Genomic DNA, 17,872 nt, shown 5'->3' with positions numbered 1-17,872 from the left:
TACAGTAGTGTTTACATCTGAACGATGTTGGTACGTTCAAAATGGCTGCCTCCATGTAAAGTATGTGACACGCTTCTCTCCGTAGTTTTCCGTGTGTATCTCCGCCGTCCGGAAATTAAGTGAAAATCAAGGTTTTACCGAGATCGACGATTATATTTCAAACTGTCGTTGTGGTTTCAAAATCACGAACTAATAATATTTTGTCCCGACACCAACGAAGGAATCCTTGAAAGTCACCATGTCTTTGTCGAGACGTGACGTAGAACAGTTGAAGCCATGGCTGGACAAGACAGTGAAAAAAGTATTGGGGTTCTCCGAACCGACAGTTGTAACCGCCGCGTTGAATTGTGTATCAAAAGGAATGGACGAACAGAAGACAGTTGGCAAGTTGTTTACATTTTTCGATATAGGTTCTGAGTTACTGTATCTTGCAGTAAGATTGTGATCATAGAGGGCGTTTTTTTGCCTAGGGTAATAGGCAATAATCCGAGGGGGGGGGGGCAATAGATTCCTACACCCCAAAAGACTGGGATGATATTTCTCAGAATAAAATTAACCGTAAACGAGTGTGCGAAATCTCATCCCAGGCCTTGTTTTTTTCACGTCACTTCAAAATATGTTATTAAACAGAAAAAAACAAGCTTGGTACTTATTAGAGTAGATGCAAATTGGCTGAAATTAGTAGATTAGTTACCCAGGGATGGTCGGACTTGGTACCCATGCTGTAGTATAGCTTTTAAAATATTCAACCCTAAACATGGTAAATACTTATACGTGAAAAATAACTAAATAGCACCCCTTTTACACGTATCTTACCTTCAGCTTGCATACCATATTTTATTTGGACACAGAACACATACATGTTATTATAATCAAACCCTGGTCTACAGTAAATTCACCATTATAGACTTTACACTACTAAAACTGTGCAGTTGGTCTCAAAGTGTGGCTCGCCAAGTTTACAATATTATTTTTTTATTATGACGCTTAAAACATTTTAATTTTAAAAATAACTTCTAATTCACACTTCTCTCCAGGATACGTGTACAAACTGAAAGTGAACACTGAATTTGGAGAATCGTTATGTTCAGGCTGATAAACGTATGGGAACTCAATGTGTTTTTCTTTATCATATTTTACAGATAATTTAAAGCCTTTTTTAGATGAATCCGCACCCAAATTTGTGAAACAATTATATAATGCTGTCGGAGAAATAAAAGCAAGCAACAGGCAAAGAAAAAGAGCAGTAAAGGTAAGTTTTCTTCATGAGACTGAATTGATACAGAACATGCATGTACTGTAAAACATGTCTTTTTCACGAGCATGTTATTTTAGCGAGAGAACTGATTCGCTGATTCAAGATGTCGCTAACGACTTTATTATAAATTCAAAATGGCCAAGGCTTGGGGATTTGTATACAGTAATCCGGAACATAAAAATCTGGGGCGCTTCCCAATTACACTTGACAGTTTTTCTTTATTTTTATGGAGGTGATAACTGCACATTTGTTTTGGCACGCGACAAACAAGTATTGCGAAAACAGGAAATTAACAATGACAAGAGAGATTCGCTAAATCAACATTTCGTTAGTTATTTTACCACAATTCGCTAAAATTGCAAGTCGATTTTAAAACATGTTTTACAGTACATTCCTGCGATCATAATTTCCAAAAATATGTGTGGTTCAGATAATTCTTTCCTATTGCCATCCCGAAGTTTTATTTGGCTGATGTTTGAGTAGAACTGCATTGTAAACTAAAAGTTTATTTCTTAAAAAAGCACTAGTAAGTATTAAACACCAATTCTGAGAGGAGAATAACAGTTTTAAGGTAGAGATGCAGTTTATTTGGCTTGCTTTTTAATTGAGTAATTAGACAATGAAGATGGTATTATATATCCAACATGTTATATATTTTCTGAAAGCTTATTATACAAACTTTGTAAAACTTGTCTTTATTTTAAATATCCAGAATGCGTTTTTGATTTTGGGTCAAAAATATGCTTTTTTGGACAAAAGTGGTTTAAAAAAAATTAGCTTAAAAACTTCAAGTCCATTCGTGGGTAAAATTACATCACTGGATACCTTGGTATACTACTAATTCAAATGCGTCCACTCATCTCTCTAACGGCTTTCAAAGTCGCACATCATGACCTCAAAGTTCACTCTTTTCTATTTTTGCATAATTTATATATCCATGTTAATTGCGGACTTGTTATTTTTGTTCCACTCGCTGTAATAAACTGTCCGGACGCATTTTGAAGGGGGAACACCTTGTCAATAATGTGTAAAAATTTCGAGGCAAATGGCCAAAGCGTCTATCAGCTATTTTAATTTAAAACCCAAGAATTCACCAAAAATAGAAGACGAGAAAAAGGCTAATTTGCATATTTGCGCGTTAAACCGGGAATTACTGCTTTGTCATACTTTGTCATACTTTCTAGACTATTAAAATTGAAAGTTAACGTATAGACATAGACATTTTATGTAAAATCGTTGGACCAGAACAACTGCTCTTGAATATATAAATCAGAAACACGTCATTCATACCAGTGTTTTGATGGGGTCGGTAAAAACACGTGGTAATGTCCAGTAAATATGACGTCATCTCATGAATTATTAAACAGGGGGCGGTCCTAGGAAGGTGACATTTTATCACGATCAAAACATCATGGCTTCTCTTCGATGTATTTTCAATAAAAAATCTACGAGTATTTCAGAGCCTATGGTTTACCGTGAAGAGTACAAAGTGGGATATTAAATTATTTATCCTTGATGATTTTTATGTAGTATTGAGAACCAACTCCAGGAAGCGAACGCACAATAATGAATAATCGCGTAATCCTAGAATTGAAACGCGAGGCACAGAAGTTTTGTTCATCGTTTCCAATCCCATTTTTCCCACTGCAACATATTTGTTAAAAGACATATTTGAATTATGTTCGTTTTTTAAGGAGGCATTTTTTTATTTTTCCGATTTTGGCAACGCCTTATTCAGGGATTTTCTAAGACAGTCGCAGACAATCAGCGCACGGATGTACCGTTTGTACGTACAAAACATGCTGTTGTACTACCGGCGACGGTCGCCTGCAAGAAGAGAGCTCCAGCTCCTAACGTAAAAGTTTTAAAATTTCGACCGTTTTTAAATAATTTGTGTTGGAAATCTGACATGTTTTAAGAGTGCAAAATTAAGGTGCATTTTCGAGCGGTCGAATTTTTCTGAATAGAAATCGGCAAATGAAAAAAATAGGAGTGCTAAACAGTGTGCTTCGTTAGTTTATGGAATGTCCGTCAAATTTATGTAAACTTCCCCCTTTTTCACGGAAAAAGCAAAGGTCGTGGCCGTGTTGCAGGCTAAAAAACTCAAAAATCAAAACAAAATCATCAATCAGTAAGTATTATGACAAGGAAAGCAAAACATCAGACGCGGAGAAGCGGTCAGCGCGTCAAAAGAGTTGTTACCATAATGTATCAAGTTACCTCTCTCTGTGATTTATATTTCATTGAAATTATTTGGTTATTTTCAATTAATTTTAGCGTACTTCTGCAATTTATTTTAGCATTGTCAGTTGTTTGCTTCATTGAATTAAACGGAGTTCGTCCGATTGCAAACAAAGCTGTCTCGCACTAACTAGCAAAACTTGCGAATGATCGAAGTACAGGTACCCATTGGACAAAAGATACACAAAAGTTTGTATCTCCCCGACCCAGTGCAATATATCCGGTTAGAATCAAAGCTCACGTGTCCCTTATTTGAGGGACCAGATTCTGCCGTAAATTCGGGATGGGATTTAGAAAAAAAATAAAATGGGACTTTTAAGGTGTATTTTGGCGTCATTTTCGGATATTTCAATAATTCCTGATGCCTAAAATAGAGTCTAAGTTTTACCGTAGTCATTGACGCCTATTCAAGACCCCCTGTGATTCAAGAGTATGATGTTTATTGTGACTAGCGTGAATGGGTAAGCTTCGTTTCGACAATGAGCAGTTATCACTGTAAACAATGTTAAATTATTCTTCACATGCTCAGTTTATTTTTTGAGAACAATTATTTAAAAATAAAATCTCTCAGTCAATCAGAAACTCGGATTCATGCCTTCAGGGAAAGTCATGTTTGGACGCTCACATCAATTTTGTTTTTCGTTCGGTGGGCTGATGCCTTCAGTGTAGCTTTTGTCTCTTCCGACATAGAAATCATCTGAATCTTCTTTCTACCTCTCTTTCTTTTCACACCACGCATAATGTAATGATACAAATTAGGAAAAAAACACTGAGGAAATATAATGTTTGGTTTGCTAGCGAGCGAGAACTGATTTGAGAATAATTGCACATGCGCGTGAATTGAATGAACTATGACCCGTACAATCTCGATTTGCATATTGTCAATCAAAGGTCCTGTTATTTGGTTACTCATGCAAATCAGGCAATTGGACATAAACATTGCCACGTGTGAGTGTTTTTTATTTTTAACCAGAAAATAAACAGCAATTTTAACGGTGTTCCAATAAGAATTCATTGGTCAAATTTTCACAGAATGTTCTTTAGATAAAAATCTATATAAAAAACGAAAAAAACTATTTTTGATTGAAATTCACAAATAAACTGCATCTCTACCTTAACTGAGATATTTATATTCAACTGGTAGGCCTGGAACCAGGCCCAAGTTTTACCGAGATGTTCCAAACAATGTATCAATATCATTTTGCAAATAACTCAACTTTCGTCACAGCCTCAAATCATTTTGGCCAAATTTGGAAAACATCATTAAATATGCTAATGTAATCAGCAAGATAATGATGGCTGATGAAAAAGAAGAAAAAACATAATTTACCACTGACTGTCAAAGTTAATGATATGTCAACAATTCTGGTCATTACTGTAGTAATTCATGTGTATCTGGCATGTTATTTTTTAGAATAATTAAACAGATGGTTAACAAATGTTGGTTTTAAAATTTGGGTGGTTCCACAAATTTTACTGTGAGCTGTTAAAACATGAGATATAATCCATTCTGAAAAATTTCATGTGTGCGCATCAGTAATTGACAAATTAATTGTCAAAGGTTGTTGTGTCGCTTCCTGTTGTTATAGGACTCAGAGCGACGTACACAACGCATGTAAAATACCCAAAATAGAAACACATACTGTGTGATAACCACCACCCTTTAGTTTAGTTGTATATTGTTAGCAAAAAGCCACTATCGTTTTCATGTATATATGTATAGTGTATTTTACGCACATCGTATGTGTTACATGGTCCCATATCAAATTATGTAAATCACTTAGTTTTGCTTTCGTGATATGATGAAAAAAAAATTCACGAAAGTTGCTGACAATCTTTGTATTATGGCCCAAAAGAAATTTTCAATGCAAAACAATTTTGCGATTTTTTTGTTAACCTGCGAAACTTGTTCTCACTTGTGTGAGTTGGCCATCATAATTTAAATATTAGTTACGTTCTTTTGTTGTTATTATTTTAAAACTCTTTTTTACTGTATTTTCCTTTGTAAATCTATTTACACGGAGGCAATAAAGTTATTATTATTATTATATTTTCTGCTACCATTTCAAATATGTTTATCTGAACAAAGGCTGCTTGTTGAAATCATCAATATATGATATTTACTAGGCACAGCAGGATGATGGGGATGAGGTACGAGTGAAGAAAGCTAAATTACCAATGAATATTGAGGAAGAACCCAATATACCAGTATTGAATTCACAACCTAGTCCGGGTCAGTTAACAGAACAAGGAATCAAAGAAATGATGGCCAATGCAAGGAGAGCTATAGAAGCTAGGAAAGAACAGCTGACAGGTTTGGTAAGATACACCACGTTTCTAATTATAACTTTGCTACTTGTGCTATTTTTTAAGAATCATGTCACTTCTGATTGTACATTTCTATGGCAGGGCTTGAACTTTCAAAGTTGAAATGACACCCCTTTTCAGGGCAAAATATTGTAAAATTGCCTTAGTATATTCGTAAGGCACGAATATTTTTGGAAGGGCAGAATTCCCACTATAACCTTATATTCACAGTTGACGAAATACAACATAGCGCTGCATGCTCTTGTGTTTCTATGGTAGATGGAACATGAAGTCAATTGCTGTGATGCGTTTCCATGGAAACATGGTCACATGTTTGTGTCAGTTAAGCTGTGACCTGATATAAGACGGCAAAATCTATTGGTTTAAATTTAAAATTGATGAGAGTTGCAGTTACAAGAACACTGATTTTGGGATCCAGCACTTGGCTTGCCCAATCTAATCATTCAATTTAACTGAGGTCAAATACAACTTTTGCAAACACAATCATGCACTGATTCATAGTGACTACCGCGGGTTGTCGGCTGCAGCAAAACTGTGCGAATCCGACAATAATTTCTTGAAGTTCAACCTCTGGTATGCTGTCCATATACCTTACCAGTTAGAAATACAGTCAGTATTTCTGATTGCTAACAAGGCTTTCTAAACAGGGCAACAGTTTGGCTGTACATCCATGGCATGTCTATCCTACATTATTTCTTTTGAACAATGCTTAGCGTATTTGAAAGTGCATCTCCAATGACAACCCTCATACACTAGAAATTGCATTTACTGTGTATTAGATCATTAAAATATTCCATTTGCGTAAGCACTACTAATAGTGAATGTAATGTTTCTGTAATGTTTACAGGCCCCAGGGTCCATGTCAGTACAGTCCATGATGCCTCAGGCTCAGTCACAAGCCTTGATGAATGAAGCTTTAGAAAAAGCCAGGAAAGCTGCTGAAATCCAGGCAAGAATTCAGGCTACTCTTAACAGGCAACCTGGTTTGTTACCGGGGAATATACCAGGAATTAGAATGATACCAGGTCAGCCTTCAAAGTGAGTATTCAAATCACAATCCACATAAGCATGACATACAATGTATAAAAATGTAATAGGGGGTGATCTATGTTGTTTTGAGTGTATACCAAGGCCCTATGATGGCATGAAAATTACAAATAAAATACTTAAATAAATTATTTCATTGGACTTTATTTTTTATGTTAATTTCATTTTTTTCTAGCATCGATGGAAGAGATTATTTTCTATGTATGATGTAATATAGATGATTTTTTATGTGTACTTCAAGGCCTTCTTTCTACATGTATATGCTAAATAGAAATTAATTCTAGTGAAATAAATATAGATGTTTCAATCAAATTACAGAAATGTTTCAATCAAATTACAAAGATGTTTCAATCAAAGTACAAAAATGTTTCAATCAAATTAAAAAAATGTTTGATCAAATTACAAAGATGTTTCAATCAAATTATAATAATGTTTCAATCAAATTAGAAAGATGTTTCAATCAAATAACAAAGATATTTCAATCAAATTACAAAAATGTTTCAATCAAATTACAAAGATATTTCAATCAAATTACAAAGATGTTTCGAAGTACAAAAATGTTCCAATCAAAGTACACAAATGTTTCAATCAAATTACAAAGATGTTTCAATCAAATTACAAAAATGTTTCAACCAAATTACAATAATGTTTCAATCAAATTACAAAGATATTTCAATCAAATTACAAAAATGTTTCAATCAAACAACAAAAACGTTTCAATCAAATCACAAAAATGTTTTAATCAAATCACAAAAATGTTTCAAACTACAAAAATGTTTCATTCAAATTACAATAATGTTTCAATCAAATTACAAAGATATTTCAATCAAATTACAAAAATGTTTCAATCAAACAACAAAAACGTTTCAATCAAATCACAAAAATGTTTCAATCAAATCACAAAAATGTTTCAAACTACAAAAATGTTTCATTCAAATCACAAAATGTTTCAATCAAATTACAAAAATGTTTCGATCAAATTACAAAGTTTCAATCAAATTACAAAGATATTTCAATCAAATTACAAAGATGTTCCAATCAAATTACAAAGATGTATCAAATTACAAAGTTTCAATCAAAGTACAAAGATATTTCAATCAAATTACAAAAATGTTTCAATCAAATTACAAAGATATTTCAATCAAATTACAAAGATGTTTCGAAGTACAAAAATGTTCCAATCAAAGTACACAAATGTTTCAATCAAATTACAAAGATGTTTCAATCAAATTACAAAAATGTTTCAACCAAATTACAATAATGTTTCAATCAAATTACAAAGATATTTCAATCAAATTACAAAGTTTCAATCAAATTACAAAAATGTTTCGATCAAATTAAAAGATGTTTCAATCAAATTACAGAGATGTTTCAATCAAAGTACAAAAATGTTTCAATCAAATTACAAAGATGTTTCAATCAAATTCCAAAAATGTTTTAATCAAATTACAAAAATGTTTCAATCAAATTAAAAAGATGTTTCAATCAAATCACAAAAATGCTTCAATCAAATCCGGAGTCATATCTCAGAATCCCTTTGACCGATTCTGTTCATTCTTTGCATGTGCCTCGTACTTTATGTGGGACATATGCACATGCAGTGGTTTGGCGATTCGATTCAAAATGGCTGACTGGCAGCCATCTTGTTTTTTTGAAAATGTTGTATTTTGGACATGCTTTGTCAGTTTTCATTCAAACTTGGTACATAGATTATACATGTTAGGATACATGTCCGTGACGATTTATTTCACAATTGGATCAAAGATGGCCGACTGGCAGCCATCTTGTTTTTTGAAAATGTTCATTCAAACTTAGTACATAGATTATACATGTTAGGATACATGTCCATGACGATTTATTTCACAATAGGATGTATGATTGCCGACTGGCAGCCATCTTGTTTTTTGAAAATGTTGTATTTTGGACATGCTTTGTCAGTTGTCATTCAAACTTGGTACATAGATTATACATGTTAGGATACATGTCCGTGACGATTTATTTCACAATTGGATCAAAGATGGCCGACTGGCAGCAATCTTGTTTTTTGAAAATGTTCATTCAAACTTAGTACATAGATTATACATGTTAGGATACATGTCCATGACGATTTATTTCACAATAGGATGTATGATTGCCGACTGGCAGCCATCTTGTTTTTTGAAAATGTTGTATTTTGGACATGCTTTGTCAGTTGTCATTCAAACTTGGTACATAGATTATACATGTTAGGATACATGTCCATGACGATTTATTTCGCAATTGGATCAAAGATGGTCGACTGGCAGGCATCTTGTTTTTTTTATGCGATATCTTGGACGTGCTCTGTCAGTTTTCATTCCAATTTGGCACATACATGTACTTTATACATGTTAGGATGCATGTCCATGACAATTTGTTTCAAAATCTGGTCAAGGATGACCGTTTGACAGCCATCTGACTTTTTGGCCTTACTACTATATTTCCACAATTTATGTACCATTTTCATTCGTATTTGGCACATACATCATACATATCAGTGTGTTTCATAATCAGATCAAAGATGGCTGAATAACGGCTGTTTTTATTTTTGGCCATATTACTACTACACGGAACACGTGTTTTGATGTAAATAAACAATCTGTTGTATACACCAATTGGAACTCAAGTTTCAAGGACACGCTCCCGACAACCCCTCCGCTTTAATATGACGAGCACAAAGAGAACTTTCAATAATTTAACGGGGACTGTGTCATTTTCAATGACTTGTTAACTCTAATTTGTTTACTGTTTTTCATGTGTTCGGTTTTGACAAGCGTATGACAAACCACTATCACAGTATCAACTCTAATGTTGCTGGACACTGTTCACTGTTTTTCAGACCAACACCATTGATTTTAGATGACCAAGGAAGGACTGTTGATGCTACTGGTAAAGCAATTCAACTGACACAAAGGATGCCAACATTGAAGGTAAATAGACCTTGTACAAAAATGGTTGCTGAAATCGCATGAGAACAATGAAGTCATGTTACTCAATATTTTCTCTTGTGTTCCATTCCTTCTCGTTAAAGTCTACGCTATACACAATATCATGGTTACATAGATCAGGAAAACATTGGATGCGATCACGATAGAGATTGCATCACTATTTGAGGGGAGATCTTGTGTCACTGTTGCTTTCAACAAAATATATATCCTATCTTGATATCTGATCACCCATTGTTGTAGTTGTCCTACTTCTCTTTTTGGATTATAAACACCATATCCATTTCATAATTTTCCTCAAAAATTGTGGAGAAACATTTTTACATTTTTTTACGCATTACAATTTCTTACTTTTAGACCAGTTGGACATCATTTCTAAGCAACTACAGATTTGATCAAAATACTACTTTGCATTAATTTCCATTTTTCTAATGTGCCTATTATTCACAGTTGCATAAATTCAGTGTTTGGCTGGCAGTGTGATTAAATTTTTATAGTCGCTGTATTTTACACTAAATAGATCCCATGTTTAGATTTATTTAAAAAGTTTAGAAGTATTAATTAATGCTGCAATAACATAAATGTAATTAATTAATTTCACTGATATGAAGTGATGTTTAGATAGCTATGGAAGGATACATATTGGTGACCCAATCACAGCCAGTAGTCCGGTAATTCTTTATGTCACTGAAGACTCTGGGGCAAATCACATTTGTAGAGGAATAAATCACTGCACCATCTCACAGTTTCTTTGACTTGCAGTGTAAAAAATAACCTGAACACTTATTGTACTACAGAACTCAGAGATACCAAACGCACTACAAGATGTGTATTGCATGCATTATGGGTTAACTCAATTTCTAGTCATTAGGAGGACTTTTCACATCACACATTTCATCACTTTACAAATTCTCAAGTCACACCCCATACTTTTTTTTTCACAGGCCAATATCAGAGCCAAAAAACGACAGGAATTCAAACTGGTGCAAGAAAAAGCTGTGGATGTCTTCAATGAATCTAGTCAATTCTATGATCCAAGAGTCTTTGCAGCGCCCTCAGGTAGAGCCAAGAGGCAATTCAAGTTTCATGACCAGGGTAAATTTGAACAGATTGCTCAAAGAGTTCGAGCCAAGGTGTGTATTCACATGTATAATTTTATTTAGATTTTTCCTCCAATGCTTGCTAGCATAAGTTGTATGTATTGACACCAATGGAAATGGTAATAAGATTAAGAAATTCAACATGCATGTATTACTTTCTAAATGAATTGACTACAGTATTCTGGTTTGCTTGTATGCTGTGTATCTACTGTAAAAGGATTAATTATTCACTGTGTTTTAATTTAGCTTATTTCGCTGACTGGAAAATGCGCCAAATTAAAACCCAGTGAATATGTTAAATTCAGCATAGAACACATTATCTAAATGATAAAACCGTGTATTTAAACTCCACTGAATATGCCTGAAATGGTAAATCAGCGAAATTTAAACCCAGTGAAAATTAGTCATTTTACAGTAGCATGTTTTTATGATATTAACTGTTGTATCCTTTAATTTGTCTTGTTTATAATGCTCAAGGATATCGAACATGTTAATAATTTTTTTTTTTCAACCATGTGTTTATTTTCAGTCTCAGTTAGAACGTCTTCAACAGGAAATTGCACAAGCAGCCAAGAAGACTGGTATTTCATGTGCCACTAAGCTAGCTTTGATTGTGCCAAAAAAACAAGTGGTATGTACATTATACAGTTATAGCAATGTATTGCACAAGACGAGATTGATTTCTCATATGTGATTATACTAAGGTGTTTGTTGAGATGTTTTAATTACATGAAGCCAGCGTACTCGCATCCCATAAAATTACAAAAATTAAAACTGTCAAAATAAAATAAAAATAGTATCGACAGAGTACAGTGTCTTTCAAGCCAGTTGACATTTGAAATGTCATTTCCTAAAATAAAAAAAGTAGATTGACCTTGATTCCACTCATCTGAGGAATTATCAGATTTGTTGAGTGACTTTAAATCTCTGTGAATAATTTTTGTGATATTTTTTATCTTCTCATTTTTAATTTTAACATTTTTTGTAATAACCATTGTGGGAAATCTGAATTGGCTACAACCATGTACAGATTTGATTAAAAAATCAAAGTTCATTTAAGGAGTCGTATTCCTGTTGTGTTGGCTATTGGTTTACTTTTTCTGATTATTATTTTTTATTATTATTCTGATTTAATTATTTTGATTTTTCAGGCTGAGGAAGAGATCCCTGAAGTGGAATGGTGGGATGCTTTTATATTGCCTTCTGACAGTTATAAAGATGTTCACAGTAAAACAGATTCAGATGGAAAAAAAAATGAAAAATATACCGGAATAACCAGTTTAATAGAGCATCCAGCACAGATGAGGCCGCCAGGTAACACATTTAAATTTGTAATATCCACAAATATGGTGTACGTCAATCTGACTAATATTCCAAGGCATAAACTTTTTTTTACTGTTAGATCTTATGCCTAAGAAATTAGCCCTGGTAATAGCAGTTCCAAAGTTATTAAATACCAGTACTTCTTCCCTAGAAGTGGTGCCCTCTATTGATAACTTCTGTGATGTTAAAGGGGAACCGCTCAATCCCATGGATTGCACCACGTGTTGCATATATTAGCCGCCATTTTAAACTCAGGATTTTTACTTGTCGTGGCACATTTCGACAGAAAACAACAACATTTATATATCAAATGCCCAACCATATGAGTGTAATTGCTAGCGTACATATTCATGCCCCCGTAGAAATGTATTTGGTATCCCAGCTTGATCTCTAAACATCCTAAATGGCACATTTCCCGGAGCTCCCTCCACGATGTGAGTGGCTTGGTTCGGATTAGCATACTAATTGCAGTGGCCATTATGCCACTATTTATAGTATCGGTTCCTCTTTAAAATGATGTAATGGGTAAAAGCAATACTGCTTAAATATACACTGCTTAGTTATGTGGTCTTCTTGAATATAGTAAATATTACATTACAATATTTTCTAAGGAAGACTGAGCATCAATCAAAATATCAACTGTGTGGATGGTTTATTTATACGTTTGAACATACAGAAATGTATTCATTGGTTTTTCTCTGTTTGTAGATGAACCAATGAAGCCGGTTGAACAACCCATATTCCTCACTAAAAAAGAGAGAAAGAAATTAAGAAGACAAGGTAGAAGGGAAGGACAGAGGGAAACAACCGAGAAAATAAGGCTTGGTTTGGAACCACCACCTGAACCCAAAGGTATGATAAATTATCTGCGTTTCGTAGATTAGCAGATAATTGCTATCTATTCGTATGTAAATTATTCACAGGTGGGATTTCACCAGCTCTGATTGGTTAGTGGCTAAGTAGCCAGGTGCTCATGAGTTTATAGTAAGAAGAGTATTCTATTGTATTCAGTCTCAACTGCAAACAACTCACATGGTATTTTTTATTTTTATGAATGTATACTTTTCTTAATATGAATGATGCTCGACATCCACCCCTAGTACATCTGACATTGCGTCTGGTACAGGTTTCCAGATGTTTTTCCCCTTAACAGGTTTTTATACCTGGTTTTTCCTGGGCGGTCTATGTATTCGCGATGAGGGATTCATCATCAATTATTCGTGAATAATTACATATGTAAGGAAGGAATAAATAAACATAATAAACGCGTATCATGGTATGGCTCCTGGGCACTGCAACCACCGCATACCGCATTTCATGCTTGTTGTTTAGTATGAATAATTGAAGTTGAGTATAGATTGTACCCTAAATACAACTGGCATGATAAATTCCACTTACCCTGGACTTGATGTTACAACTGTCTGCAGATTTAAAATGATTACTAACCTTGGACTAGAGATGGCCACTGGCCTTAGACTAGAGATGGCCACTGGCCTTAGACGAGAGATGGCACTGGTACTGGACTAGTGATGGCCACTGTTTCTGGACTGAAGGTTACCAGTGGCCCTCGGCTTTAGATTACTGCCAGTCCTAGGCTTAAGATGACCATTGGAACTAGACTTGAGATGACCACTGACCTTAGACAAGAGATGGCACTGGTCCTGGACTAGTGATGGCCACTGTTTCTGGACTGAAGGTTACCAGTGGCCCTCGGCTTTAGATTACTGCCAGTCCTAGGCTTAAGATGACCATTAGAACTAGACTTGAGATGTCTACTGGCCGTAGACTTAAGGTTAACAGTCCCTAGATTGCCTGATTGAACCATTATAGTATCCTCTCACACTCTACTCTCTGCTTTGTAGTAAGACTGGCTAATTTGATGAGAGTACTTGGAAATGAAGCCGTACAAGATCCTACTAAAGTAGAAGCACATGTCAGAGCACAGATGGCAAAAAGACAAAAGTAAGTATAGCACTTTTAATTATGTTGTGATACGTCACTGTAAGACAGAATATCCTAAAAGTCAAGAAATCGATTGTATTAATTAATGTGGCTCAGATGATCATTATGCCAGTACATAGATTATATTTGTTATACCATCAAACTATTTAATAGTTGAAACTACCCCACATTCCCGTTTGATTCAAAACTTGATCAAAATATATTTAAATTGGCTGGTAACTAATATTTGTTTATAATCTGTTAGAGGTTCTGCCCATATTACTGTTGTCTTGACACAAAGTGAGTGGTAGTATGTTATATTATGAAAACCATATTTCCCAACACATTGCCATACTGTACTAATAATGTACTGTAGAATATTTTCGCTGAAGGGATGATTCCATGAAAATAAAATCCAGCGAATATACTTTTTTTCCTATATTTCACATTAAACTCATGAAAAATCAGTGAAAATAAATTCCAAGCAAAACGCCCAAAAAGCCTTTTCAGCGAAAATTAATTCCAGCGAAAATAAAGTATTCCACAGTATTCTGTAGCAAATCTTGTGTGAACAGCTTTCATGCAGAATTCTGTTCATTCATATTTGCTTTTAGGATTTTTTTTTTAATTTCAACGGATGTTAACGGATTATTAACGGAATAATAATTCAGAAAATATACACATCAGCTGAGCTTTGCCAATATGAACCATCATTACCACAATCTGTCATTTATAAGTTTTGGACAACCTTCATGTATTGTATACAATGAAAACAGTTTTGCAGTATGTGATGCCAAACTATCTGTCCTGTATTTCAGCACTGGAGATACATACGTTGTGTATGTGATCGCAATCAACATTTTCTTTTTTCAAATTTGTTACTCGTGCAATCAATCTAATAACTTCTATTACAATGTACATTTTTATGTCTCTCAAACATTTTCACCACCAGTTCCCTCTTTTATCACAAATTCACATAACAGTCCTGTTTATAGTCTGCACTTCCCTTCAGAAGATTAGGACAAAAATAGCCAAATTTTTTTCAGTAAAAACTAAAAATTGACCTAAATTTTGTCTTAATTAAGGTTCATTTCTAGAAATATTCAAGAATATAAGAAAAAAGTGCAAAAAAATTCTGGCGAGAAAGTCTGGTGGTAAAAAGGTTAAATGAAGGCCAAGTATGTAATAGTTTCACAATGTCGTATTTCCTTTAGAGCTCACGAAGAAGCTAACCAAGCAAGAAAACTCACAGCTGAACAGAAAAGTGCCAAGAAGCTTAAGAAGATTACTGAGGACACATCCTGTGGGGTTCATACATCAGTTTACAGAATACGAGATTTACAGAATCCTTCTAGAAAATTTAAAATCGAAGCCAACTGTAATCAGCTGCATATGACTGGTTTTGTAGTGTTATATCGAGATGTTAATGTGGTGGTTGTTGAAGGAGGTAATCCAGTGAACATTCTATATATACACCTAGATTTAGAACAATCAATTTATTCTCGGGGCTGGAGCAATGTTACAGACCATTCTACGTTTCTAAAGAGCACACCACATTTTTATGGGCTTCTGTGAAACACCTAAAGCCTAGAAAAGAACACTAATTCAATTATGTGACAACCAAATTTATATACATGTTGGTTGCACATGAGAGGTAATCTTGTTGCACTGTTCAGGAGAGTCCATAATACAGTTTTTTCATGAGTTTTCGACTGTTATTTTCACTGGTTGTTGTTGCCAGGTTAGTAAAATGCCCGGATAATCACTTCCAAGAATACTAGTGTATACAAGTTTTGCGTGTAATCATATACTCACCACTATACAGATTGCAAAGAATAAAAAAAAGTCATATGAGATAAATATGTATTTGAGTCTTATAGTAGTGTTTAAAATTTCTTAAAATTGTGTACAAAAATATTAATATTATTTTGAAATACTCCACAAACACTTAAAATTCTGTCAACTAGTGTGTACCCTCTTATGAAGATAAGTCCTGTTAGACGGCCAACACACAAAAGGAATAATTTATAGTTCTTATTACACTTAAGTGTGTCTACTATACTATTGTATATTGCTGGAGTTAGGTTTGCTTATATTGAGTCTGATGTACCGAATCCCTTGAAATGTAAATGTGGTGAACTTTTGAGGTTAAACTTATTGCTAAAGGCAATTAAACGTGAACAACGTCCTGTTGGTAGGATAAGATTACCTTTTACAGCAGATATTGCAGCAAGTTGTGTGGAAACACTAAGAATGGGAGTATTCACACCTTACATAGACTGCCTTTTAGAAGCAGTTATTTTGTCAGCCTTTTTCGGCTTCTTACGTTGCGGGGAATTTACTGTTTCTAATTCTTTTTTCGATTCAAGACTGACTGTTTTGATTTTTTCAGTATGTTGCTCTCCATGGTGTTCGAAATATAGTCGTGAGGAGTAAATTCAAGTAAATTTAAACTCGGAGAAAATCAAAACACTGGACTAAAAAACTGAACTGTTCAAGATGGCTACAAACTAAAGACTGCGTCACACGAAGTCACATGATAAACACGCAAGATTCATGTCATAAACACTGTTTAATGCATACACAATAAACATGTATTTAGTAAATTTGTATTTTCAAAACTGTTGTCGAAATAAACTGTAAACAATTATTAGCAGACCATCGCACAGATAGGTTTTAATTGTTATCAGAAAAGTTACCAGGTAGGTAGGAATTTCAAACACTGCTTATAGTAGAGTAGGTAGATGTAAAATGTGTATCTTGTATTGATTCTTAAATAACGCTACATTGTATTGATAATTATATTCAGGTCCAAAGCAACAGAGAAAGTTTAAAAGGCTAATGTTACAGCGAATAAAATGGAATGATGATAAGAGAAGCAAAGATGACGGTACGTATTAGTGTCAACATGTCTTATTTTGACAACACACATCATTCTATTACTTCAGCATACTTTATTTTCTATTGGAATTAATTTTCGCTATTTTCGTTTAAGGAATAATTCAGTGAAAATAAAATCCAGCGAATATACATTTTTCCTATATTTTACATTCAACTAATCAAAAATCAGTGAAAATTAATTCCATCTAAAATAAATTATTTTACAGTATTCACTTTTACTGAAAGCATGCTCAATATTAGTTAATGGTCATCCACATCACGTACTGTTAAGATCACTGGTCTCTATGGTTACAGATTACAGAAATTTCAGAAAGTTTTGCTTGATGAATGATTCTTATTTATATGTGCTTTAACTCCTTGGCCATGATACTGTTTTCTGTACAGTGACCAGATCATTGTGCACATGCATGGTTAGGATGACAGGACACCCTTTATTAATGTTATACTTATTTTTCAGATGACGATGACGATTCTGATGACGAAAGGGAAAAGAAAGGAAATAAATGCTGCTTAGTGTGGGAAGGAATGAATAAAAACAGAGCATTTGGCGATATTAAATTCAAAGCTTGCCCTACAGAGAGAATTGCAAAAGAACAGTTCCGTAATCACGGTGTTGAACATTATTGGGATTTAGCAAACAGTGAGGCCATTATTGAAGCTTCGGAAGATTAGCCTCTCACCCCTACATAGTGAATGGAACAACCCTGAATATGAAATGAACTCTGGAACAAGCCTTACATCATCTTGAATATATCTGTGTATTCACTATG

The 17,872-nt window shown here is 34.2% G+C and overlaps 1 protein-coding gene across 1 annotated transcript; it reads left to right on the top strand.

Annotated features, from left to right (window-relative positions):
* Positions 1 to 8: 8 nt before the first annotated feature.
* Positions 9 to 17,872, top strand: LOC100378152 (U4/U6 small nuclear ribonucleoprotein Prp3). The gene is made up of 13 exons (XM_002731079.3): positions 9 to 383; positions 1,143 to 1,252; positions 5,627 to 5,818; positions 6,675 to 6,865; positions 9,732 to 9,822; positions 10,782 to 10,970; positions 11,467 to 11,568; positions 12,089 to 12,251; positions 12,969 to 13,112; positions 14,123 to 14,222; positions 15,416 to 15,648; positions 17,011 to 17,091; positions 17,560 to 17,872. Exons 1-13 carry the CDS (start codon positions 239 to 241, stop codon positions 17,772 to 17,774), a joined length of 1,956 nt encoding a protein of 651 aa, XP_002731125.1. The 5' UTR covers positions 9 to 238; the 3' UTR covers positions 17,775 to 17,872.

The sequence above is a fragment of the Saccoglossus kowalevskii genome, chromosome 21 (assembly GCF_978046115.1).
Source record: "Saccoglossus kowalevskii chromosome 21, keSacKowa6.1, whole genome shotgun sequence".
In the NCBI taxonomy this organism is placed as follows: domain Eukaryota; kingdom Metazoa; phylum Hemichordata; class Enteropneusta; family Harrimaniidae; genus Saccoglossus; species Saccoglossus kowalevskii.
Note: the sequence above shows the minus strand (reverse complement) of the source record. Positions and strands in the feature narration are given on the sequence as shown.

Bases quoted from the DNA above. Each gene is read 5' to 3' on its own strand.
- LOC100378152 (XM_002731079.3), top strand. From the start codon at position 239: ATGTCTTTGTCGAGACGTGACGTAGAACAGTTGAAGCCATGGCTGGAC. The intron at 384-1,142 runs GCAAGTTGTTTA...CATATTTTACAG, and splicing joins GGACGAACAGAAGACAGTTG to ATAATTTAAAGCCTTTTTTA. The intron at 10,971-11,466 runs GTGTGTATTCAC...GTTTATTTTCAG, and splicing joins CTCAAAGAGTTCGAGCCAAG to TCTCAGTTAGAACGTCTTCA.